The sequence below is a fragment of the Neofelis nebulosa genome, chromosome 8 (assembly GCF_028018385.1).
Source record: "Neofelis nebulosa isolate mNeoNeb1 chromosome 8, mNeoNeb1.pri, whole genome shotgun sequence".
Lineage (NCBI taxonomy): Eukaryota > Metazoa > Chordata > Mammalia > Carnivora > Felidae > Neofelis > Neofelis nebulosa.
In genome coordinates, this window is record NC_080789.1 from 79,000,912 (window position 1) to 79,026,320 (window position 25,409).

The following is a 25,409-nucleotide window of genomic DNA, read 5'->3' on the forward strand; positions in this document are numbered from 1 at the left end:
TTGCCTCATTACCTGTTCTAAGTACTCAGATAAGTGGAATCACATTATTTGCCCTTTTGTATATGACTTATTTCATTTAGCAAAATATTTTCAAGGTTTATTCATGTTGTATTATGGATCAGAATTTCATTTTTTTATAGCTAAATAATATTCTATTGTATGTCTATACCACATTTTGTTTATCCATTCAGCTGTTGGACATTTGGATTGTTTCCACCTTTTGCCTATTGTTTTTTATTTTTATTTATTTATTTATTTTTTAACGTTTATTTTTGAGACAGAGACAGAGCATGAACGGGGGAGGGGCAGAGAGAGAGGGAGACACAGAACCGGAAGCAGGCTCCAGACTCTGAGCCATCAGCCCAGAGCCCGACGTGGGGCTCGAACTCATGGTCCGTGAGATCGTGACCTGAACTGAAGTCGGACGCTTAACCGACTGAGCCACCCAGGCGCCCCCCTTTTGCCTATTGTGAATAATGCTGCTATGAACATTGATGTACAAAATGTGAGCCTCTGCTTTCAGTACTTTTGGTTATATTTTAGAAGTGGATTTGCTGGATCATATGGTAATTGCATGTTTAACTTTTTGAGGAACAACCACACTGTTTTCTACAGTTGGTTGCACCATTTTACATTCCTACCAGTAATGCACAAGGCTCAAATTACACCACATCTTTGCCAACACTTAGATTTTCTCTTTTTTTTTTTTTTTTCTTTTGGTAACAGCCATCCTAATGAGTATGAAGTGGTATATTATTGTGGTTTTGATTTGTATTTTCCTAATGACTGTGATGCTGAGCATCTTTTCATGTGCTTATTGGCCATTTCTCTTCTTTGGAGAAATGTCCATTCAAGTCCTTTGCCTGTCAAATAGAAGTTTTTGAATGTTGGAGAATTTTGTTGGAAGTCATCCTTAATCCTTTTCTATGAAACATTACAAAGGACTTAGTGTACCCTTTGTCTCTTAAGGTGTTTAATGTTAATGCACCTCTGCCTCCACGGAAAGAACAAGAAGTAAAAGAATCCCCTTATTCACCTGGCTACAATCAAAGTTTTACTACAGCAAGTACACAAACACCACCCCAGTGCCAACTGCCAGCTATACATGTAGAACAAACTGTCCTTTCTCAAGAGACTGGTAAGATCTTTGCATATGATATTTTGAAGACTTAGATGACAGCTAGTAGAATGGAAAGTAATTCAGTAGTGATACTTTAAGGGTTCTTTGACTAGTAAGCATTATTTCTTCGCATGTTCAAGTGTTGAGAAACACTTAAATGCCTTTCTTCTATTAAGTTCGCCTATTAATTTTAACTTTTGTAGAGGTAGAACCTAGATGGTTGATTAAACCTTGAAGTAGGTTCATATTTTTAAATCTGATTGCTTTGATTACCATGGACAGTAATAGGAGTAGATAGGGCGATATATATATATATATATATATATATATCGCCCTATCTACTATAGAAGTGCCCGTCTTCTACTAGAAGAGTTTTGAAATCACTCTGTTGAATCTTTTAGCACAGACAGATAGCTATCTGGCTTTTTCTCTCTTTTTCCCTCTTACAATAAAGCATTGATTAATGCAAAGATATAATTTAGTATGCTTTTCCATTGTTTGCTTAGAGATGAAAAACTGTTTTGCTCTTTTATGCTATCCAAATACATGAAAGAATAGGCAACTTTGTAGTTATTTCCTAATTTGATAAACACCTGTAGATTTTTAGTGTTGGTGTTTCAGATCCCCATTGAGTTTTCTAAAACTTAAGCCTGAGTAAATGGGTTGAACATTAGAGGTATTTGGTTACTCACAAGAGATACTAAATGTAAATCCTTGGACCTAGCCACCAATGACCTCATTCTGTTCTCACTTGTACTGAGTGAAAACATAGTGTAGATGATTTACATAAGGGATATTTGTCCTGTGCCTTCTTAGGTATAGTATTAATTAAAATTCATTGTCTTTTACTCCTTGATCTGGGGTGTTTAGCCTTTTTTCCTTTAATTGTGGCCAAATACACATAACATAAAATTTACCATTTTAACCATTTTTAAGTGTATGGCCAGATGGTTGTGTAGCCATCACCACCATTCATCTCTAAGGACTTTTTCATCTTTCCCAAATGAACTCTGTACCCATTTAACACTAACTCTCCATTCCCCCTCTTCCTACTGCCCCCTGGCAACTACCATTCTACTCTATGAATTTGACTACTCTAGGTACTTACCTAGAGTAAGTGGAAACAGACAGTATTTATCCTTTTGTGACTGGCCTCTTTCGTTCAGCATAATGTCTTCAAGATTTCATCCATGTTGTAGCATGTGTCAGAATTTCTTACCTTTTTAAGGCTGAATAATATTCTATTACCTAAATATATGTATAGATACCAGGATCTCTATATATACGTACATGTATATATAGCACCTGTTTTTTTTTTTTCAAAGGGAGAAAATTATATTAAAGGTTTTGATATACAGTGACTTTTAAGTATAAAGAATATTAAATCTTTGTTACCATTTAACTCTTGGACTTAAAACTGTTTCCTTAAGCAGCAAGTTATCCTGATGGAACTATTCAAGTAAGCAATGGTAGCCTTGCCTTTTACCCAGCACAGACGAATGTATTTCCCAGACCCTCTCAACCATTTGTCAATAGCCGGGGATCTGTTAGAGGATGTACTCGTGGTGGGAGATTACTAACCAATTCGTATCGGTCCCCTGGTGGTTATAAAGGTATGCTCTGAACAAAATTTAATTATACTGAATTATTTTGTTTATATATTTACTTAACTCAAACTATTTTTACTTTACCTTGTTCCTTTTTTAGTTGCCCTCCATATTGTGGTAGAAAATTCCCTATTTCTGTAAAATATAGCTTTTCTAATATACCTGTTGCCTATATAACAGAGGAACTTTTTGTATGAAAAGCAGATTGATCCTGTGACTTGCTGCAGTGAAAGGTTGAGCATCTTTCTTTTCCGGGGATGAATTTGGGTTTTCATATTTGAATACTTACTTTTTTTTAATTGATTTGACTGCCCCAAGTCAAACTATGTCAAATAAAAATATGTCTCAAAATGTGTCATAATCAGTGCCCATTTTCTAGTTATTTTTCTATGAGAGGATACTATACATAAAAATATAAATTTTGAGACTATAATAGTGATATTTTCTTAAGTCTTAGATATGGTTCCACATGTTATTCTCTTGGTATTAGCAGAATTGCGCTAGACAGGCCTTAACCATGCACCTTTTTGAACCCCATCTGCATTGCAGCAGTAGTAAATCTCTGCCCTTGGCTTATTTGAAGTTAGCGGTATTTTATAAATACGTGTTTTCCTGTGGAAGCAATATTAGTAGAGTTTGCTTAAAGAAGGCATAAATCTAATGATGGTATTATAGGATCAGTTTAACTTTTAAAGTGGTATAGAATTAGACTATTTAAAAGTTTAGTATAATTTTGCCCATAATTTTATTTAAGTTGTTTGTTTATTAGGTTTTGATACTTATAGAGGACCACCTTCAATTACCAATGGAAATTATAGCCAGCTACAGTTCCAAGCTAGAGAGTATCCTGGAACACCTTATTCCCAAAGGGTAAGAATAGTTGTCATAGTTGAATAATATAGTACAGTTGTTGATGTTAAGCTGTGATTAAACTATAGCCAAGTCACAGTGTATTTGGTATAAGGCACTCTTTGTTTTTTTTAAATTTTTGAAATGTTTATTTTTGAGAGAGAGTTAGACAGAATGTGAGCAGGGGAGGGGCAGAGACAGAATCCAAAGCAGGCTTCAGGCTCTTAGCTGTCAGCACAGAGTCTGACACGGGGCTTCAACCCACAAACCATGAGATCATGACCTGAGCTGGAGTCCAACACTTAACTGACTGAGCCACCCAGACACTCCAAGGCACTCTTTGTTTTAGAACTACTTGTCAGTACTGTGGAGAGTTGAGTTGGAAGCTTTTCAAGTAACCCACAGAAGATAAATGACAATTGTCTGTTACACAGAACTTAGAAGGTCTTAAGAACTTTATTTATCATGTTGTTTGCATTAACTCATTCACTCCTCTACCTTTTGAGAGAAACTGGGGTTCAGAAACAAATTACTTATCTGAGGTCACTCAGCAAATGAATGGTAGAATTAACATGAGACTGCATGTTTCCTAACTCCAGACCCTATGAGCTTAACTTTATTATTTTCTTTTCCTTTTTTTTTTTTTTGAAGGGGAGAGAGAGAATCTCACACAGTCCCCATGCTCCATGTGGAGCCCGACATGGGGCTTGATCCCACGATTCTGGGATCATGACCTGAACTGAAATCAAGATTTGGGTGCTTAGCCGACTGAGCCACCTAGGCGCCCCAACTTCATTATGTTGCTTTCAGTTTAACTTTTCTAGGTACCTGGTGTAGCAAAAGTATTTTTCAAAAATTTATTTTTTTGTTTATTTTTATTTGAATAGCTCAGATTTTCTTTACTACATATGATAAAAGACTGGTAAGAGGTTAGACATTCTACTTTAACAAACCGTGGGACCTCTTTGTCATTGATCATCTATGGATATGACTGAATACGTCAGAATTTTCAGTTTTGAAGTTTTACAAGTTTTTAAGTATGTGGTTTCCCACTGAGTTCTGTTGTGATATAAAGTACCTGTTTTTGAGGAGCTTACAGTTAGTTAAATGAGGTAAGGTAGATGTCTATACAGAGACAGTATTGAAAAGGGGGTTAAGAACACACCTCGAAGAACACACCAAATCACTTAAATGACTTGGGTTTGATTCCTGATTTCATCACTTCCTTTGTTGTGTGACCTTGGGTATGTTTGAGTAAACTTTCTGATCTGTGGTTCCTCATCTGTTGGATGAAGACTCATCTTACTCTGAAGTGTTGTGAGGATTACTTTCTGAGATATCCTGAGGATTAAGTGAATTAACATACATGAAGGCTTAGCACGATAATGTCAGACAGTAATGAACAGCTCCTTTAAAAAAAAAAAAATTTTGGGGCGCCTGGGTGGCGCAGTCGGTTAAGCGTCCGACTTCAGCCAGGTCACGATCTCGCGGTCCGTGAGTTCGAGCCCCGCGTCAGGCTCTGGGCCGATGGCTCGGAGCCTGGAGCCTGTTTCCGATTCTGTGTCTCCCTCTCTCTCTGCCCCTCCCCCGTTCATGCTCTGTCTCTCTCTGTCCCAAAAATAAAAAAAAAAAAAAAAAAAAAAAAAAAAATTTTTTTAAAATATTTTATTTATTTTTTGAGTGTAAGGAGGGAGAGGCAAAGAGAGAGACAGGATCTGAAGCAGGCTCTGCACTGACAGGCTGACAGTAGCCAGTCTGCTGTGGGGCTTGAACTCCGGAATCGTGAGATCATAACGTGAACTGAAGTTGGACGCTCAACTGACTGAGCCACCCAGGTGTCTGTAATGGAGCTGTTCTTAACACCAATATTCTGGAATTTTTTGTGCTGCTTTAAATGTCTTGCTGGGGTGCCTGGCTGGCTCAGTCAGTATAGCATGTGACTTTTGATCCTCAGGGTCATGAGGTCAAGCCCCACATTAGGCATAGAGGTTACATTAAAAAAAAAAAAAAAAAAAAAGTAAATTTCTTGCTGAGAAAACATGAGATAGTTGTTGTATTGGGAAAAGGATTAGGAGTTTGGGGTAGGAGACTTAATTATTGTGTGCCTTCTTGTCCTGTTTAAATTTTTTATTGCATGTGTTTATTTTTATTGTATGTGCTAATTTAATGCCACTGATCATTCTTTTCATGCGTTGTCTGGAGGCTGACTTTCAACATACCTGGGAGTCTGTTTGAAATGTTGCCCTTTTTTTCTTGAGGATATTAAATTATGTTTTCAGGCAATAGTACATTCATATGGTATAATTCTTACCAACCTCTCTGTCAAAACAAAATCCTGACGTAGTTCATAATTGTCTTCACAGTTTGATCTATAAATAGAGCAAGATTGAAATAGTCTGTGTTCTTGCCTTATTATTTCCCTTTATCTTGTGATAAGGGATAGAGGACCAGGCCATATTTCTGAATTTTCCTCATTACCTCACATTGTATCTTTTACATAGTGTTTCCTGGATGCCTTCTTGTTTTTGCAATTATTAGCATACCTAGTTGGTCAGGTTAATTCACAGATGAAGCAAGTATTGCTATTGTTGCCCTTTTTGCCTTTCTTGGTGTTTGGAAACATCTGAGCCTCTGTGGCTGCTGGGGAAGGGTAGAGAAAAGGCTAAGAGGACTTTAATCTTACAAATTTACCAGCCAATAACACTGGGAAAGGACTATCATCTTGCATTTTTGGTGCCAAGGTTAAATATTACGCGTTCATTTCAGGATAATTTCCAGCAGTGTTACAAGCGAGGAGGGACATCTGGTGGTCCTCGGACAAATTCCAGAGGTAAGGATGATTAACTGGGTTACACAGAACATACCTCTAGATCTTTCTTTGTCTTCTGTGAAGTTCTCCCCAGAGTACATTGTTTTCACCATTTAGCTTTTAAAGTTTTCATTTTGCATAAATGTAGTACTGAAGACCTGAGGGAAATACTAGACTAACTGGAATGGCTGTGGAAACCAGTTGTCCATTTAAATTAAAAGTGTATGTGTGTGCTTTTTCAGTTTGATTGACGCCACAGCATAATTCAGCCTTTGATATGTATTCATCTTGCATACTTCAAATAGTTTCATGTGATGATTCAGGATGATGTTTCTTGTAATAATGGGCATTTCTAGATACTCTAGTGTCACTACATTGAAAGATAGGAAAAAACAGCAATTAAGACACCATGACTTGAAATTTCAGAAGATATTATAATACTTTTTAAAATGTGAAGGTTTAATAGGACCTTTAGTAGAAAAGATTCAGTGTAACTGAGAAAATCAAGAATTACTGAAGATTAACTAACTTTATCACAGAAAAACAATCTTTTCCTTTTAAGAAAGCAATCAGTATTCACACTGCCTTGGCCTTCTATCTGAGCTATGTTTTTGTGTAGTACTTAAAACATTAAGATTTCATGATATCACATTAACTTGGAAATGAAGAACAGGCATTCATCATGGGACTTAGTATCATAACAGAGTATCTTTGAGTGGCGAGTAGTTCTAAAAGTTGGTTCTTTTATGTAATCTCAGTTTTCTTGAGTCCTTGTACATTAGATAGTTTGAGTAGATTTATCACTGAGGAATGAAGAACTGAGTGAGAATTACAGAAGAAAGATAAAAGAAGTAAAAAGAGTGTTCAAACCTGGGTTTCAGACTTTGCTAACCTTTAGTAACTTAGCATTTCCTGGAGGCTTATTTTCTTAAAAAAAAAAAAATCTTAAAAAAACAATGAGGCCCACCAGACAAGATCATCTAGGTCCTTTTTGGCTTAATAGTAATATGAAAGCCTATTGCTAGAAAACTTTAGAAAAGTATACTGTAGCTATACTTCGTTGTTTTTGTTTTAGAATTTACTATAAAATGTATTTTTATCTGTATTTCAGTAGCCGACTAATGTTAAATATTGTGTTCAAAGCTAACTGCTTCATTATGAGAAACTCACTGTTGCTAATAAAACAGCAGGGTGGAGTGATTCTTCTCAGGTGAGCAGCCCAGAAAGAGACAACGAAACGTTTAACAGTGGTGACTCTGGACAAGGAGACTCCCGTAGCATGACCCCTGTGGATGTGCCCGTGACAAATCCAGCAGCCACCATACTGCCAGTACACGTCTATCCCCTGCCTCAGCAGATGCGCGTTGCCTTCTCAGCAGCCAGAACCTCTAATCTCGCCCCTGGAACTTTAGACCAACCTATCGTGTTTGATCTTCTTCTAAACAACTTGGGAGAAACTTTTGATCTTCAGCTTGGTAGATTTAATTGCCCGGTGAATGGCACTTATGTTTTCATTTTTCACATGCTAAAGCTGGCAGTGAATGTGCCACTATATGTCAACCTCATGAAGAATGAAGAGGTCTTGGTATCTGCCTATGCCAATGATGGTGCTCCAGACCATGAAACTGCTAGCAATCATGCAATTCTTCAGCTCTTCCAGGGAGACCAGATATGGTTACGTTTGCACAGGGGAGCAATTTATGGAAGTAGTTGGAAATATTCTACATTTTCAGGCTATCTTCTTTATCAAGATTGAAAGTCAGTACAGAATTGACAGTAAAAGAATGGTGTTCTAATTAGTAGGGTTAAAGGAGAAGTAGTCTTTGCCCTTGTGACTGGTTTAGGAAAATGTTTTCTTTCCTAGAGGAAGGTGGAGGTCCTTACTTTTTTTGTTTTCCTCCCCAAGGTGAAAAATTTCAAGCTGAATGACAATTAGCACTAATCTGGCACTTTATAAATTGTGATGTAGCCTCGCTAGTCAAGCTGTGAATGTATATTGTTTGCACTTAATCCTTAACTGTATTAACGTTCAGCTTACTAAACTGACTGCCTCAAGTTCAGGCAAGTTATAATGCCTTGTTGTGCCTCAATAAAAAAGTTACATGCACCTTCAGTGTTCTTATTTGATTAAACATTTAGTTAAGGGGTAAAGTATTGAATTTTTTGCTATGCATCACTGATAACTTTTGGATGGGTGTTAATTCATGGTTCATACTATTATTTTAAAGTAAGACTATATATAATAGCTCTTTTTAGAGTTTTCCCTCATGTTATACCTGTCATTCATCAGAAGATATCATCTGTTTTCCTTTGGCTAAATAACATTTCTTTTTGAAGCTATTTTGCATTAGGACATGCTATTATCTGTTAGCTATTTTTAAGTACCTACTACTTGTATAATAACACAGGAAACAATAGTAGATAGGTACAGAGCTAACACTACTGGTCTGACATCAGTGAAGCTTATACCTTCTAGTGGATTCTCAATTTGAGTAGGTAGAATGTTTAAAAGATTTCTGGTCAGGCAGTGCTGTGTTTGAGTCCTGATTTTGCCACTTAGTTACTGATCTTGGGCAAGTTATTTTACCTCTAAGATCCCCCCTACCTTCTCTCTCTCTCTCTCTCTCTCTCTCTTTAATAGACCATTTCCATGACCTCCTAGGGCAAATGTGAAGTTCAACTAAGAATATCTAAAAGACTTAACACAGTGCCTGGCACGTAAGCATTTAATAAATGTTAGGTGCTATGATTTTTTTTTTCATTTCACATACTTACAGAATTGTGTGTGTGTGTGTGATGTAGTATTAGTATAGCAGGCATTGACAGAGTTTAGTAACCATTTTAGGCATATATTCTCACACTTCACAATTTTTTTTTTCTAAATTTTTTTTTTTTAACGTTTATTTATTTTTGAGACAGAGAGAGACAGAGCATGAATGGGGGAGGGTCAGAGAGAGAGGGAGACACAGAATCTGAAACAGCCTCCAGACTCTGAGCTGTCAGCACAGAGCCCGACGCGGGGCTCGAACTCACGGACCGCGAGATCATGACCTGAGCCGAAGTCAGCCGCTTAACCGACTGAGCCACCCAGGCGCCCCTCACACTTCACAATTTAAGCTTATTTTAATGTTTCTCATGGATAAGAGCTTAATAATTTTATTAATTAAAGCATAGTGTTTTTTAAATTTTTTTTTTTTTTTACATTTATTCATTTTTGAGAGACAGAGATAGCACAAGCGGGGGAGGGGCAGACAGAGGGAGACACAGAATCCCAAGCAGGCTCCAGGCTCTGAGCTGTCAGCACAGAGCCCGATGTGGGGCTCAAACTAACGGACCACAAGATCATGACCTGAGCTGAAGTCGGCCACTTAACCGACTGAGCCACCCAGGCGCCCCTCTTATAGTCAATATATTTTATTTATTTGAGAGAGGGAGACAGTGTGAGTAAGGAAGGAGCAGAGAGAGAGGGAGAGAGAGAATCCCACCTAGGCTCCACACTATCAGTGTGGGGCTCGAAATCATGAACCGTGAGATCATGACCTAAGCTGAAATCAAGAGTCAGACACTTAACTGACTGAGCCACCTAGGGGCCCCTGTAATCAATATTTTTTATCTGGGCGTGGGTTCATCAATTAAACCCTTAGGCCACTTTTAACTCTCCATGTTAGTATAATGTTCTCAAGATGGAGGATGTAATGTCATTAACTATTTAACAGATTTTTTAAACTCATGGTAGGTATTTTGTGGGTTAGGGATGTTAGTATTCCAGTTAAATAAATTAGTTAGTGGCTCTTATATACAGAATACAAAGCAAGAAATATATGGAAAAACAAATATTATTAAATGACTAAGGGGAAAACGATGTGTTTTGTTTTTGGTTTTTTTGGAAAACTTGATGTTTAAGAAGAGTTATGGATCAAGTTCGACAGGCCTTTCTCAGCTTTTTTTAGCCATTTTGTTTTCTACCACATTAGGATCTTAAGCCTAGTCTTTTCTCCTGCACACAATCAGGACCATTTTTGTTAATTTATTTAAAATATTGTGAGTAACTCCTTTTTTTATATTTTTTAAAGTATCTGACAAAGAGATTCATTAGGGTATCCCCTTATGATGATAGTCATGTTTTAGAGAGTATTCTAAATGGAATACTATTTTCCCCAAGTGTAAAGACAATGGATTAGAAATGGACAATTCTTAGACTTCTGAGAATGAATGGAAAAGACCTTTCATTCTGAAATAATATAACTTTCGGAAGATACCGTTCTTCTGGAAGGTTTTAGTAAAAGTCCAGATATCTTTATAGAAAGATATGTAAAGCCTATTTGTGGACCTCATGTAAAGAACTTATATTTTACTGGGAAACTCTTGTAGATACAACTGAAGAGGAAAAGCATTCCATATAGTTACCATGTAGTCCCTGAATATATATAGATTTTTAGCTCTCTTACTGTGGGAGAGAAAAAGTTTTTTGTCTTTGTTTTTTTTAAAATTTAATGTTTATTTATTGAGAGAGAGAGAGACACAAAATCCAAAGCAGGTTCCAGGCTCTGAGCTGTCAGCACAGAGCCCAACGCAGGGCTCGAACTCACAAACTGAGATCATGACCTGAGCCAGTCAGACACCCAACTGACTGAGCCACCCAGGGACTTTGAGAAAGTTTTTCTATGTACTGAATTCTCCCTGGAGTTTTTTTCTTTGACTTTAAATTTTTTAGTCTTTTGTGAATGAACTGTCCCCCAAGAATTGTGAGCTACTGTTATCTTCTCTATAATGGTTTAATGAATAAGTTCAGGTATTTAAAGCAGGAAATGTTTTTTTGGCAGATTTGCATATTCGCTTCCTGTACCAATTATTTGTCAACCACCTGATTGTTTTAACTTTCTCAACTCCATAATCGCTATATTTTTACACTGCTTTGATATCACATACTGTGTTTTTATACTTTAATGTTTCCTGATTGCAAATTTTAATTCCTTAGCTCTAATGGCTAGTGTTCTATGCGATTCTCGTGATAGGAAGAATCACAATGAAGAAGAATGATAGTTTATGTATTTTATGAAGTGAAATAATTGTTGGCATATAGACATCAAAGTTTTTCCATAGGATTTCCACTCTGCTTCCCTGCCATACACTTCATTTTGATGAAAACCTTAGATTTGTCTCCCTAGGTCCTCTACTTGATAATTTATCTCAGGGTTATTCTTAATCACCACTTTAATGATTAGCCAATAGCTTTGTCCCCATTTTTCAGCTTTTGCACAACTGTTGACAACTGATAGGTATATCACAGTTGTGATCAGTGCAAGATGCTGAATGTCAGATTATAAACTGTTAACCCATTATCGATACCAGGAGGCCTTAGGCTCACTAATTCTAGATTTTCCAAACATTATTTCTTTATTCATTTTATTTCAGTGGCTTCTTTTTTTGAAATAAATGATTAATCTTTCAAGTATGTGGGTTATGTAATTTGTACCTGGCTCTGGGGCTACAAAGATGAAAGACATTCTGATGTTCAGACACATCAGGTATTTCAATTTCATCCATTTCATTTGCTGAGAGCAAATCACTCTTTTGCATGATGCCGTGCTCATCACAAGTGTAGCTGCCATCTGCCACCATACGATGTTGTGAAAATACCATTGACTATTCCCTATGCTGTGCCTTTCATCTCATGACTCACTTATTTTGTAACTGGAAGCCGGTATCTCCCACTCTCTTTCGCTCATTTCTTTGATCCTCCCACTCCCTCCCCTCAGGCAACCACCAGTTCTCTGTATTTATGGGTCTGTTTCTGTTTTCATTTTGTTTTTTAGATTCCACATATAATTGCAATCATATGGTATTTGTCTTTCTCTGACTTATGCCACTTAGCATAGTGCCTTCTAGGTTCATCCATGTTGTTGCAAATGTCAAGATTTCATCCTTTTTATGGCTGAGTAATATTCCATGGTATATATACACATCACTTATATGTCTATTACTGTATCAGTGGGTACTTAGATTGCTTCTGCATCTTGGCTATTATAAATATTGTCAAAGGAGAATCTCGAATTATTTCTTTGATTCTGTTACCCTTTTTTTTTTTTTTTCCCCCTGTTTTACATCTGGAACTCTTACTATAGAAGCTAGACCTCCTTGGGGCACCTGGGTGGCTCAGTTGAGTGTCTGACTTCAGCTCAGATCATGATCTCGTGGTCTGTGAGTTCGAGCCACGCGTCGGGCTCTGTGCTGACAGCTCAGAACCTGGAGCTTGCTTTGGATTCTGTGTCTCCCTCTCTCTCTGCCCCTCCCCCGCTCATGCTCGCTCTCTCTCTCTCTCTCTCTCTCTCTCTGTCAAAAATACATAAACATTAGGGGCGCCTGGGTGGCGCAGTCGGTTAAGCGTCCGACTTCAGCCAGGTCACGATCTCGCGGTCCGTGAGTTCGAGCCCCGCGTCAGGCTCTGGGCTGATGGCTCGGAGCCTGGAGCCTGTTTCCGATTCTGTGTCTCCCTCTCTCTCTGCCCCTCCCCCGTTCATGCTATGTCTCTCTCTGTCCCAAAAATAAATAAATAAACATTAAAAAAAATTAAAAAAAAAATACATAAACATTAAAAAAAAAAAGCTAGACCTCCTTGGACCAGTTATTTAATCTTCTCATCTTTTGTCTCTCAAGTTTCACTTTCTGGGAGATTTCCTTGATTTTATCTTCCTGTCTGTTCACAGAGTTTTAAATTTCTGCTACATTTAAAATTTATAAGTACACTTCTATTACCTGGATGTTCCTTACATGTATGTATTCTGTTCTTGTTTCACGATTGCATTATTTTCTAACTCTAAGGATAAAGTTTTCTTCCCTGTGTAGTTTATTCCCTACGCTTTTTCTGTTGGTTCTAGTTTCTTATCTTTCTTATCTGTGTTCTTAACTGTGTTGTTATATTTGCTTAGAACCTTGTGATAACTGGTTGACTGTTCATATTTAAGAGTGGGGCACCAAAAATTTAATTGGAAGCTTTGAATACAGTGGTGGGACTAGTTGACTTTGGGCTTCATGGTAGTGTGATTTGGAGTGGAGGATGGAGGCACTAATGTGGGAGAATGAAGAGCTTTCTAAATGGGACACAAAACCCAGAAGCCATAAAAGATGAACAAATTTTACACATAGAATTTATTCTCCAAAACTTCTGTTTGGTGGAAATAATGTCAAAACACAAATGACCACCTGCAATCAGAGGAAATCAAGAAAAAGATGGCCCCCCAAAAAGGGCAACGTGTGGAGAGGCAGTTTGTACAAACATACACAGAAAAATAAGCATACATAAAGTTTTGAAGGGCATATTTTGGCAAGGATTTGGGGAAATGGACACTCACACTATAGATGGGAATAAAATTGGTATTTTGGGAGAGTAACTTGGCAATAGCTTTCAAGATAAGAAAGCATATACTTTTTGACCCAGAAATTCCACTGTTGGAATCTTACAGATAGTTTTGGAATTATGCCATGATACATGCCTATAGATATTCTGTATAGTATGAATGATTAAAGCAAAATCTGGAGAAACAACCTAGATGCCCGCCAGTAGGGAAGTTATGGAGTGCAATATTGTTCCTGTAAACATTTCCAAAAGAATGTATGTATGATTACCTGGATCAGTTTTTCTGGTAGTATGTACAAGAAATTTAATAATGTTGCCTCTAAGGAAAGGGGGTTGTAAGAGGGAAGAAGACTTTTACTTTTCATTCTGAACCTTGCTGTAGAGTTTGAAATGTACATATCACTTGTTAAAATTTTTTTTTAAAGTTTGAGAGAGTGTGAGTGGGAGAGGGGCAGAGAGAGACTAAGAAAGAGAATCCCAAGCAGGCTCCGCACTCTTAGCATGCAGAACCTGAAGTGGGGACTTGAACCCATGAGCCATGAAGTCATGACCTGAGCAGAAATTAAGAGTTGGATGCTTAACCAACTGAGCCACCCAGAAGCCCCTGTTAAAAAGTGGTAGGTTTCATGGTTCTTATACCACCTTGTCTTGGATAGAAGTTGAGGGTTTGTTTTTATATCATTAAGCCCGGGGCAGTACATGGAAGAGTTTTACTGTAAAAACCTAACTACCTTCACTTTGCACTAATATTTGCATTTACCTCATGTATGATATTATTGGATCCTCACAGTGGCCCTGGTGAGGTAGATACTGCTTTGGGATAAGAAGATTGAGTCTTTTGGAGATTGACTTTCTAAGGCCACTAGCAGAAGTGCTGGGGCCAGACTTGACTCTCTCAAGTCCAAATCCAGCCTAGCATTTTCTTTTTTCTTTTTTCAAAATGTTTATTTATTTTTGACTGAGAGAGAGAGAGAGAGAGAGAGAGAGAGAGAGAGAGAGAGAGGCGCAGGCAGAGTGCAAGCGGAAGAGGGGCAGAGAGAGAGGGAGACATAGAATCCAAAGCAGGCTCCAGGCTCTGAGCTGTCAGCACAGAGCCTGACGCGGGCCTCGAACTCACAGACTATGAGATCATGACCTGACCTGAAGTTGGACACCTAGCTGGCTGAGCTACCCAGGCGCCCCAGCCTAGAATTTCTACAGTATTTTTTCCTCGTCTTCAGTTCTCAGGTGCTATTGCTTTTACCATATTTTACCCATCATTTTGCACTCACACGTTTTGGGTGCACTACTCAGTTTTGCTATAATTAATTAAACACTTTGTGAACCGGATAAACTGGACTCAGTTGAGACTGTCCTTAGTTGTAACTCCAGTAGGTTCTGAAGCTGAGACAGGATGACTCCTTTTCCAGTGCAAAATGTGGAAAGCCTGAGGAAATAAAGAAATGACATTTTGAGAAAAATGCCAGATTTGAAACTAAATATTTCTTCTTTAGTTCTAGTTAATACTACTATCTTTAGCCTTTATCCCTCCCCATACCACTACTGTTTCAGTCTCTTGGAGAAGGAAGTTTCTGGCTTCTTTCAGAAATTTCCTAATCCCTTATTGCTTTAGCTTATTTATCACTGATTTCTTATTTTTATTTTTAAAATTTATTTTTTATGTGTATTTATTTTGAGAGAGAAAGAGAAAGCAAGCGAGCAGGAGGAGGGGCAGAGAGAGAGAGAGAGAGAGAGAGAGAGAGAGAGAGAGAGACAATCCTAAGCAGGCTCTCTGTGCTGTCAGTGCAAAGCCTGACAATGTGGGGCTTGATCTCACAAACTGTGAGATCATGACCTGAGCCGAAATCAAGAGTCAGATGCTTAACCGACTGAGCCAGGCTCCCCTGATTTTTTATTTTTAAAACTGAGAGGTCTGTCACATTCTTTTAGAAAGGTCCATTTAGGACCTTTGGTTACATGTGACATTTTAAAGGAGACTCTCATTGACTTTTAGTACCCAAATACTAAGGGTCTTATATTTAGAAGATGTGTGTATATACTCTTGCATATATTTCAGATGCTATGATGTAGAACCATGCCATTGTAGATACTTTTGGGGTAGAGGTATTCACTTACAGATTATCATGGTTTAAAATATGTATTATTAAACTTACAGATCAGGATTTTTGTGTGTTGAGTTTTTACTCCCATTTTCTCTTTACGGTATGGACTAGATTCAAGTCTACTAACATAGACCAGCAGATGGGGAGGACAGCTGTGTGATATTCCATTTTGAGGACTAAACATATTAAATCTCAAAGGCTACAGTGGCAGTGCTTGGAGTAAAAACTACGTCCTGTAATTTGAGTTGTAATCATGCCAGTGATTCTCTATGCTGTATTTCTTGGGTAATGTCCATGTTTCTGTGCCAAGTAACCTATATAGACAGATGATTCCTAGTTCTCTAACAGCATCCCTGCATTCCTTCCTCTAATCCCTGCCATAGTTTCCTACCTCCTCACCCAGCTCTTTAGGGAGAGCTAGATGTGAATTTCCAGTTGTCACTGGAAACCTCTAGCTGTGGAACTCATAAGCGCTTCTAGTTCAACATGTTGAAAGGCAAACTGATCTTCTCTCCAAAACTTAATACTCCTGTTTTCCCTGGTTAATGACTTCCATAGGTCATCAAAGCTTGAAACTTCAGAATCACTCTTGACTTCCCATTGTTACTTTATATGTTGTGTAAGTCACAAATTCCTGTTGATTCAACCTGTGAAATGTCTCATATCTGTCTTACTTTCTTAATTTCTATTGTAGATATCCCGTTTCAGAACCCTTACCTCTCTCACATGCATTTACTTATTCGTTCAACCATTTATCGATTACTTTTTATGTACCATGCATAGTGTGAGACTAGGTCTCACTATGTCTCTTTCAACAAAGGTTGAACAAGGTCTCTCCTCTCTTTTAAATAGAATACAAAGATAGTTAATACTGAGCATGTACCATGGGCAACGTGCCTATTTCATTTAGTCTTCACAACAGCTCTTGGAAGCAGATGAGGAAACAGAGGTACAAAGAGGAAAGGCATATGCAAACCATGATGGTACAAGACAATATAGCTGGCTCAAATTCTACCATAAATAATGTGAGTGTATCAAGAAATAAAGACATCCTCTCATGTAAAGTAATAAAAAAAAAAGGGACTCATAAACAATGAGCCATATAGAATTTAAATATGAGTTATAGTTTAGGGAAAGCTATTTTAAATTTTTTTTTTTCAACGTTTTTAATTTATTTTTGGGACAGAGAGAGACATAGCATGAACGGGGGAGGGGCAGAGAGAGAGGGAGACACAGAACCGGAAACAGGCTCCAGGCTCCGAGCCATCAGCCCAGAGCCTGACGCGGGGCTCGAACTCACGGACCGCGAGATCGTGACCTGGCTGAAGTCGGACGCTTAACCGACTGCGCCACCCAGGCGCCCCAGGGAAAGCTATTTTAAAATACTTGCAAAGAAATCTGCGAGCAGGATCATAGATACTTATGTTTTTTTTTTTCCTGTTGCCTTAGACACTGCTAATTTGACAACATTGTTTTTTAGTAATTTATCTTCACTGAGTCTTTCCAATGTCTGCAGAGGTTTAATGGGAGCATCAATTCTCTTTAATTATGTATTTTGTCAAATTTTTTATTTGAGATAATTGTAGATTCTCATGCAGTTATAAGAAATAATACAGATGGATCCTGTGTACCCTTTAATTTCCTCCATGGTAACATCTTGCAAAACGATGATACAATATTACAACCAGGATATTGAGATTGGTACAGCGGAGATAAGAACATATCCATCACCAGAAGGATCCCTCATGTTGCCCTTTTATAATAATGCCCACTTCCCTTTTGTCCCCAGCCCCATTTAAGCCCTCACAACCACTGATCTGTTCTTTCTGTAATTTGTTATTTTAAGAATGTTACATTTAAAAAGTTATATAAATGGAATCAGATAGTATGTAACCTTTTGGAATTGGCTTTTTTCACTTCTCCGAAGGTCCATCCTGGTTGTTAAATGTATCATTCCTTTTTATTGCTCAGTAGTATTCCATGGTATAGGTGTGCCAGTTTGTTTGACCACTGTTTTCTGAGAGGTGGTATCCTTTTAACCCCCCACCAACAACATATGAGTGATCCAGTTTCTCTGCATCCTTGCCAGCATTTTTTTAAAGTCTTTTCTCTCTTCTTATGCTATTGAAATGACTGCATCAAGTCTCTCCCTACTCCAAACCATCTTCAGTGCTACCAGAGTTCAGTTTTAGACATGTGCCTTAAAGGATTTGGGTATATCTGGGTAGAAACATGGTAGGTATTTGCAATATCTAGTTTAAGAAAAGAGATTTTGGTTAGGAGCAGTTTTGTGGATATAAGCATATAAGTGGATGAAATGACAAAAGCAGAATAGGTTGAAGACAAAGAGGGCTGAAGACAGAGTCCTGAGAAGCACCAGTGTTTAACAGTTGGGTGATCAAGTCAGTAATCAAAACATTACAAATATATTCTTTAAGAGAAAATAAGGAAACATAAAAAAGAAGAAGAAGGGCACGTAATATAGTGCCAGATACCAAAGAAAGAGACGTTTTAGGAAAAGAACTGAAAATGTCTCTTGCATTTGGTATCTAAAGGATCAGTGTTGATTTTCGCTTGGCAGTTTCAGTGGGGGAAATGAGGTCAGAAGCCTGGGGATGGCTGATTGAAGCATGAGTGGAAAGTAAGGAAGTAGAGACAAGAAGTGAAGACCACTCTTTGGAATGAAAAGTGAAAAAGAATGAACAATAATTAGCATTACTGGAGAAAGATTGTCTTTTAACCTGGGGAAATATTTTTAGGCTGAGGTTGAATCCGTGTAGAGAAAGGGGTTGAAAATATAGGAAAAAGTTTTACAAAATTGTCAAGTGCAGGCATGTACTAATACTAAACGTTTATTTTAATGAAAAATCTATAGAAAAGAGAGAAACTTATGGAGCAAGTTCCCAGAAGAGATGGGAAAGGATTGGATTTGTATTGGAGGTAAGGATGTGAAGAGGGGTAAGCAGAGATTAATTTGTGTTTGAGTGAGTTGAGCCTCATGGCTTTGCTCATCTTTGCAGGGCTCTATGAGACAAGGTAGGGAATTTGAGAAGAGTCTCGAGGGTTGGAACAGTTGAAAGGCACTAGGTTTCCTAAGACCCTGGAGTGGTAAGGAGTTTGTATTTTATCTTGAAATTGATGGAAATCATCAAGGAAGGGACATGACAGTATTAATCTTTAAGAAATGCTCTGATGGCAGTGTGGAGAATGGATTAAAGAAGGGCAAAACTGGAAGCGGTTAGAGACATATCGCCATCCACTATGCCACTGAATTTATCAGGTCAAGTATGGCCACAGTGGGTGGAAATTGTATAACCCTTCTTGCCTTTTACTACTTTTCTGAGAAGGTAGGACATTTTTCAGAAACCCTCAGGCACATAGTTTCTCAGATCTCTTTATTTCCAATTACTTCAAATGTTTGTACATCTGTCTCTTCTATCAGATTGTAATTTCCTTCATAATAACCTGCATCTCATTCATCTTGTTGTAATGTGGCACCTAAATATCTCAGTACTCTGGTTCAGAAACATCTGTTTCACAAATGTTCAGTGAGTGAATGAATGAATGAATGAATGATGGTTTCTACAAACCAAGGGAACCCTGTCCTCGTGTGGGCTAGATGATCTTAAGGTCCCAACAAGTCTGCCCTGGCACAGGTTCAGTTGTGATGCCCAGTTTTCGTACTAAGAAAAAGTGCCATTCCATCTGTATATGCTTAATTACGAAGCAGCTGTAAAGAGACCCCGAGCCCGCTGGTTTCCTCATCTGGGAAGCGGCAGACTGTTTTCCGTAAGGCAGCATGGCGGCCGCCTGCCGGAGCCAGTAAGTGCAGTTTCCCTCCCGGAGAGAAGCCACTACTGTTTTTTCGTACAGCAGCATGGAGGCCGCCTGTGGGAGCGGCCATAGAATCACGCCCTGGGGAAGAGGCCGCCGTAAAGGAAGCGCCGCTTCCTCTTCTCTCTTCTCCCGCCTCCCACCGGCTGTCGTAAAAGGGTGAATGGAGAGCGAGTTGTGGGGGGTAGAAAGGGAGGACAGGGGGCGCGGAGTCAGAGTGGCGCAGCAAGTGGCTGCAGGTGGCGACGGTGGCGGGGGGTGGGGAGTGAGGTAGTCCAGGGGTCGCGGAGGAGGAGGCTGAGTGGGTCAAAAGAAAAACTAAAGCTGCAGTCTGGCCTACTGGTCCGGGGGCCGCGGAGCCCCCACCCGGGGAGATGGACCTCAACCGAATCATCCAGGCGCTGAAGGGCACCATCGACCCGAAGCTGCGAATTGCAGCTGAGAATGAGCTCAACCAGGTGAGGAGCGGGCCTGCGGCGCCCCCCTGGCACCCCCCGCGGTCTCGCCCGGCTTTCCCTCCTCGGCGCCCCTGATCTCCACCCCAACGGGGGCTTCGGACCCTGGCGCTGGTCTCGGCCCGGCTCGCCCCCCGCCCCGGGGTCCAGTTTAGCGGCACTCCCTGGATGTTTTCTGAACAACTCGCGCACCTGTTGGCCACCTTTGCATCTTTTCGTGTCATTTTCCTTTCACGGTGCAGTTTGTTTAGCCCGTTTGGTCCGGAGAAAGAGGCTTTGGCAAGCTTTGCTGGTGTTTGCAGGGTGTGATTTCCCTAAGTTCGCTGATTTAGGGACACGGGTGGGAAAATTCGCTCAAAATTCAAATCTGAGTTCGGCTTTACTCCAGACCAGCCCTTTTTAGGTGTTGCGGTGGGAAACCCTGCCCAGCGCCTGCTTCTGTGGGCTTGGTAGGACTGTTTTTGACACTGATTGGCAGAGTTTTGTTGGACTGCTGGGAAACGCTGCCGGGAGAGTGCTGGGGGAGTAACAGGCAATTTTCATGGTGGTACTACTTTACAAATGACACGTCGAGTAATTTGTGTTTGGAGGGATGTCTTATAAACGCTAAAATGTGTAAGACTTTCTTTTATCTTCTCTGTTCTTACTAGCCCTGATCTTGTTCCAGCATTACCACTGACATTTAGAAATTGTAATGATCCCAAAATTTACCTTATGTTTTCCCTCCTCACCTGTAAATAATGATAGACCTCTCACGAATTAAGAGTGACAGCTGGTTGATTTTGGGGGTACTCTTTAAAATGTAAAGGAATCAACATCACCTGGGAACTTGTTGGAAATGGAAGTTATGGGGCTTCACATTTAGAGAATCAGAAACTCTGGGGTGGGGCCTAATTATGTTTTAATTAGCTGGCTAGGTGATTCTGTGCTTCCTGAAGTTTGAGAGCAACTTAAGTAAAAGTTTCTGTAGGAGTTCTCTCAAGTTTTCCCTGGATGGAATTGACTTCAAAGTGCAGCTATGCGTTTTGAATCTTTGAAATCCAGTGGGAAATCTGAGTGGTGCTTGGAGTAAGTGTGAATTCAGGATTCTGAAGAGATAAAAGGGAGAGTGAAAACACTCGTTGAGTTAAACTGAAGCCTAAAAGAATGTGTTAGTACCTCAAAAAGAAAAGGACTCTTGCTCACTAGTGGAAAGTTAAAGTCAGTACCTGTCCCGGGCTTTGCAGAGTAGAGGTACTATATGTTGATTGGCCAGAAGAATAGCAATCCAGGGGTTGGTTAGAAGGAACAAAGCAAGAGCTGAACTTGCAGTCTACTAGTATGAACAGGGGAGTTGGCCTGTTTGTGACCCCCTTCTCTTCACAATGAAGCCAGATGTTATTTTGATAGTGTCAGTAGGGATCGTATCTTTGATGTCATGTTATACCTTCCTGCCTCTGTTAGCCTATCCTTGCTTTGTTTCTGATTCATCAGTATTTAAGTGCAGACTGTATAGAAGGAGAAGGTTGGTGGGAAAGCTTGCAGAACTAGGAGAGACACTTGGGGCCCAGTTCTGCATTTTTCTTCATGGTATTTCAATCCAAAACCATTTTGCCCTGACTCTGCCCTGCCCCATATCCACCCATTTCATCACAGACCATAATTTCCTCTGCAACTTCTAAAAGTAGCTTATTGCTGTGCCACTCGCTTAGTATTTATATTTTGTGTAATGCTTTGGATTGTAATATGCTCTGAGTTGTGTTTTGTTTTGAATTGTCTGTAAGTAGAAGACAAGTATAATGTTGCATAACCTTATAGTAAAATATGGTTATAATGTTGGGTTTTGTATGCTTATTCTTTATCGCCACTGTAACATCTTGCTTTGTTGGATAAATGGGTGGGTCATCTACCATAAGTGATTAGGGTCCAGTTCATTTATTTTAGTCTAGGTCCCCCCCTCAGCAAATAGGCTGAGGAAATGGGAGCAGTGTATTGATGATTTGTCAATTGTTAGGTAGAAGAGTAGGCAGTTTCAAAACAACAGCCTGTGTTCTGAAGGGTAAATTCTTGTTTGAAGCTATATTTTTCTGTAGCCAACATATATCTGTTACCAGTGACTGGTTTCTTGATTGCCGTGTATGATGTTGTATATATGGGAAAACGCATTTTCATTTTCTCTCATGATATTAAGAATGCATCCTGAATATATTCCTCCTTGTCTCTAGACCCAGAAGTCCCTTTAGCAGCAGCAAAGGAAAGTAGAAATGGGTGGATATCTTGCTCCAATAACTCATATAGAAAGGTATCTTTTTCTAAAAAAGCATTCTCCACATGGCCTTAATAGGGAAATAAAGATAATTACTTTCATTGCCAAGCTTTGGAATCCCCGCTTTTCCGTGCATCTATCTATATCATTTCTGTTGCCCTTTAAGAGAGATTGCTTATATGAATAACATATTTATTGAGTTATAATGCAGGCACTAATACAAGGCTCTGCTTTCACGGAGCTTGCATTCTAGTGGGGTTTACAGACAAGTAAATAATATAATTTCAGGTCATTAGTGCTATAGATAATAAAGTCCTGGAGAGACAGTGTTGGGGTGTACAAATAGGGTGGTCATTCTCCTGAGTAGAGACCTAGATGTTGTGAAGGAGTGAAGCAACTGAAGGACTGGGAAGGCAACAGAGGGAAGAGCAAGTCCAGTAAAGGACTTCAACTTGGATGTTGGAGGACTAGAAAAGTTAATGTAGTGGGAACAGTGAGGCAGAGAATGGGAAACATCAGATCGTTGCTTTAAATGAGTTCTCATCAGATGCAGAATTTAGGTAAGTAAGCAAACTCTTATTTATTTATTTATCTATCTATTTATATATCTATTTATTTAATTATTTAAATGCTTATTTATTTTTGAGAGAGAGAGAGAGAGCATGGAACAGGGGAGGGGCGTGGGTGGGAGGGAGATAGAGGACCTGAAGCAGGCTCTGTGCTGACAGCAGAGCCGGATGCAGGGCTTGAACTCATGAACCATGAGATCATGACCTGACCTGAGATCAGGCTTAACTGACTGCACTACCCAGGTGCCCCAGTAAGCAAACTTTTGTTTTCAGAAAGCTTCACAGATACAAAGTAAATATCAAGAATTTTTTTTTTTTTCTTAGAAACTCGAAGCCCAAGGTGGAAAAAGAAATGGGAGAAATATTTGTGAGGAAAGTAGTATGAGACTCTATCTGAATTTACCCTTGAATGTTTTAGCTGGCCAGATTAACATAGGCTGAATCAGGGCTGAAAGGAGAAGAGAAAAAGTTGTACAAGTTCATTGAAATGGCAAGCATTTGCAAAAAGAGGAGTTCCAAAATGTGTATAAAGGCAATAGTGTTGAAATAAAAGCAATCTCCACAATAAGTCTTCTTAAATAGATACCATTAATCAAGTGTAAAGATTTTGTACTTTGTATATTAAGTATCTAACTGTATGGATTAGAACTATAGATGTTTGTTTTTTTGTTTTCTTTTTATTCATTTTGAGAGCGAGAGAGACAGAGAGATGAGCGTACAAGTAGGGTAGGGGCAGAGAGAGAGGGTGAGAGAGAGAATCTCAAGCAGGCGCCACGTTGTCTGTGCAGAGCCCAGTGTGGAGCTCGCTCTCTTGAACTGTGAGATCATGACCTGAGCTGAAATTAAGACTTGGCCACTTACACAACCAAGCCGCCCAGGCATGTAAAACTGTAGAGTTGGTTTTTTTTTTTTTTTTTTTTTAATTTTTTATGTTTATTTTTGAAAGAGAGAGACAGAGTGTGAGTGGGGGAGGGGTAGAGAGAGAGGGAGACACAGAATCTGGAACAGGCTCTAGGCTGAGCTGTTAGCAACAGAGCATGATGCCAGGCTCAAACCCACAAACCGTGAGATCATGACCTGAGCTGAAGTCAGACACTTAACCGACTGAGCCACCCAGGTGTCCCAAATAGAGTTTTAATCTTGATTCACTAAAGGATCTTTCATTATCATAAACATGAGTTGTTTAATAAGAATGTAAACATAGGTTAGATTGGGTTAAATCTGTATTAATTTTGACTCCTGTAAACTGCTGTTAAAAGAAATCTGTTTTCTTAAAAACTACTTTAAAATGGTGGTTTCAATGGTAAATGAAAGAGAATTTACTTTATATACAACAGATTGAAGATTCTGAGATTTATACAGGATAAAAAGGAGAACAATTATAAGATAATTCAAAATTTTATAGAAAGATTTGGAAAGTATAATGTTCTTGGATGGAAAGGATTGATATTTTAAAGATGCGGGTTTTCTCCAGAGTTTTTAGTCAAATGCTTATCTTAATAAATGCTATTATGAATAAATGAATAAGAAAGGTGATAAATTAATAAGTTGAGTGGCATACATAAACCTAACGGTATATTGAAAGGGCTGCCACCATAGATCCAGGCTCCTGGGAGAAGGTAAACTGAACAGATTCTCTGCATCATTGTCAGCTTTAGCCTCACTGAGAATTTGAGTCCTTTCTGGGAATGTCTGTGGGCAAGGCCAATTGTAAGCTCTGGGAATGTGGCACGGTGGTAACATGGTCCAGGTAGTAGACATCTGGAGGGAATATGGTCAGAAGGAATGGGCTGCTCTGTGCTTTTTAACTTTTTTTTTTTTAATTTTTTTTAATGTTTATTTATTTTTGAGGGAGAGAGCAAGCAGGGGAGGGGCAGGGAGGGAGGGAGACACAGGATCCAAAGCAGGCTCCAGGCTCTGAGCTGTCAGCACAGAGCCCTATGTGGGGCTCACATTCATGAACTGTGAGATCATGACCTGAGATGAAGTTGGACGCTTAAACAACTAAGCTACCCAGGTGCCCCTGTATTTTTTAACTTCTAAAGTCACCATGGCCAAACTCAGGAGTAGTTCAAAGTAGAACATGTGTGTGGGAAGTGACCTAGGCAGCAGGCATTCAGTATAGGCTCACTTGGGCGTCAAGTCTATTTTATTTTTTTTATTAAAAAACTTTTTTTTAATGTTTGTTTTTTTTTTTTTTTTTTCTTTTTTTTTTTTTTTTTTTTTTTTTTTTTTTTAATTTTTTTTATTTTTGGGACAGAGAGAGACAGAGCATGAACGGGGGAGGGGCAGAGAGAGAGGGAGACACAGAATCGGAAACAGGCTCCAGGCTCCGAGCCATCAGCCCAGAGCCTGACGTGGGGCTCGAACTCATGGACCGCGAGATCGTGACCTGGCTGAAGTCGGACGCTTAACCGACTGCGCCACCCAGGCGCCCCTTTAATGTTTGTTTTTGAGAGAGA

General features: G+C 39.1%; 2 protein-coding genes across 16 annotated transcripts in view; both read left to right on the plus strand.

Annotated features, from left to right (window-relative positions):
- CAPRIN2 (caprin family member 2) overlaps positions 1 to 8,492 on the plus strand; it is a 46,823-nt gene extending 38,331 nt beyond the window's left edge. For 6 of the 15 annotated variants that reach the window (XM_058743197.1, XM_058743193.1, XM_058743196.1 and 3 more), the window contains 5 exons: positions 970 to 1,138; positions 2,551 to 2,733; positions 3,497 to 3,597; positions 6,343 to 6,406; positions 7,573 to 8,492. In XM_058743197.1, the coding sequence (XP_058599180.1) occupies positions 970 to 1,138; positions 2,551 to 2,733; positions 3,497 to 3,597; positions 6,343 to 6,406; positions 7,573 to 8,141 (1,086 nt within the window). In that variant the 3' untranslated portion in view covers positions 8,142 to 8,492. Of the gene's footprint in view, positions 1 to 969; positions 1,139 to 2,550; positions 2,734 to 3,496; positions 3,598 to 6,342; positions 6,407 to 7,528 lie in introns of all 15 variants that reach the window. The other 9 variants (XM_058743203.1, XM_058743198.1, XM_058743201.1 and 6 more) reach the window with 5 other exon arrangements.
- An 11,333-nt stretch (positions 8,493 to 19,825) lies between these two features.
- IPO8 (importin 8) overlaps positions 19,826 to 25,409 on the plus strand; it is an 87,613-nt gene continuing 82,029 nt past the window's right edge. Inside the window, exon 1 of the mRNA XM_058743205.1 lies at positions 19,826 to 20,136. Within this exon, the coding sequence (XP_058599188.1) occupies positions 20,053 to 20,136 (84 nt within the window). The 5' untranslated portion in view covers positions 19,826 to 20,052. The remainder of the gene's footprint in view (positions 20,137 to 25,409) is intronic.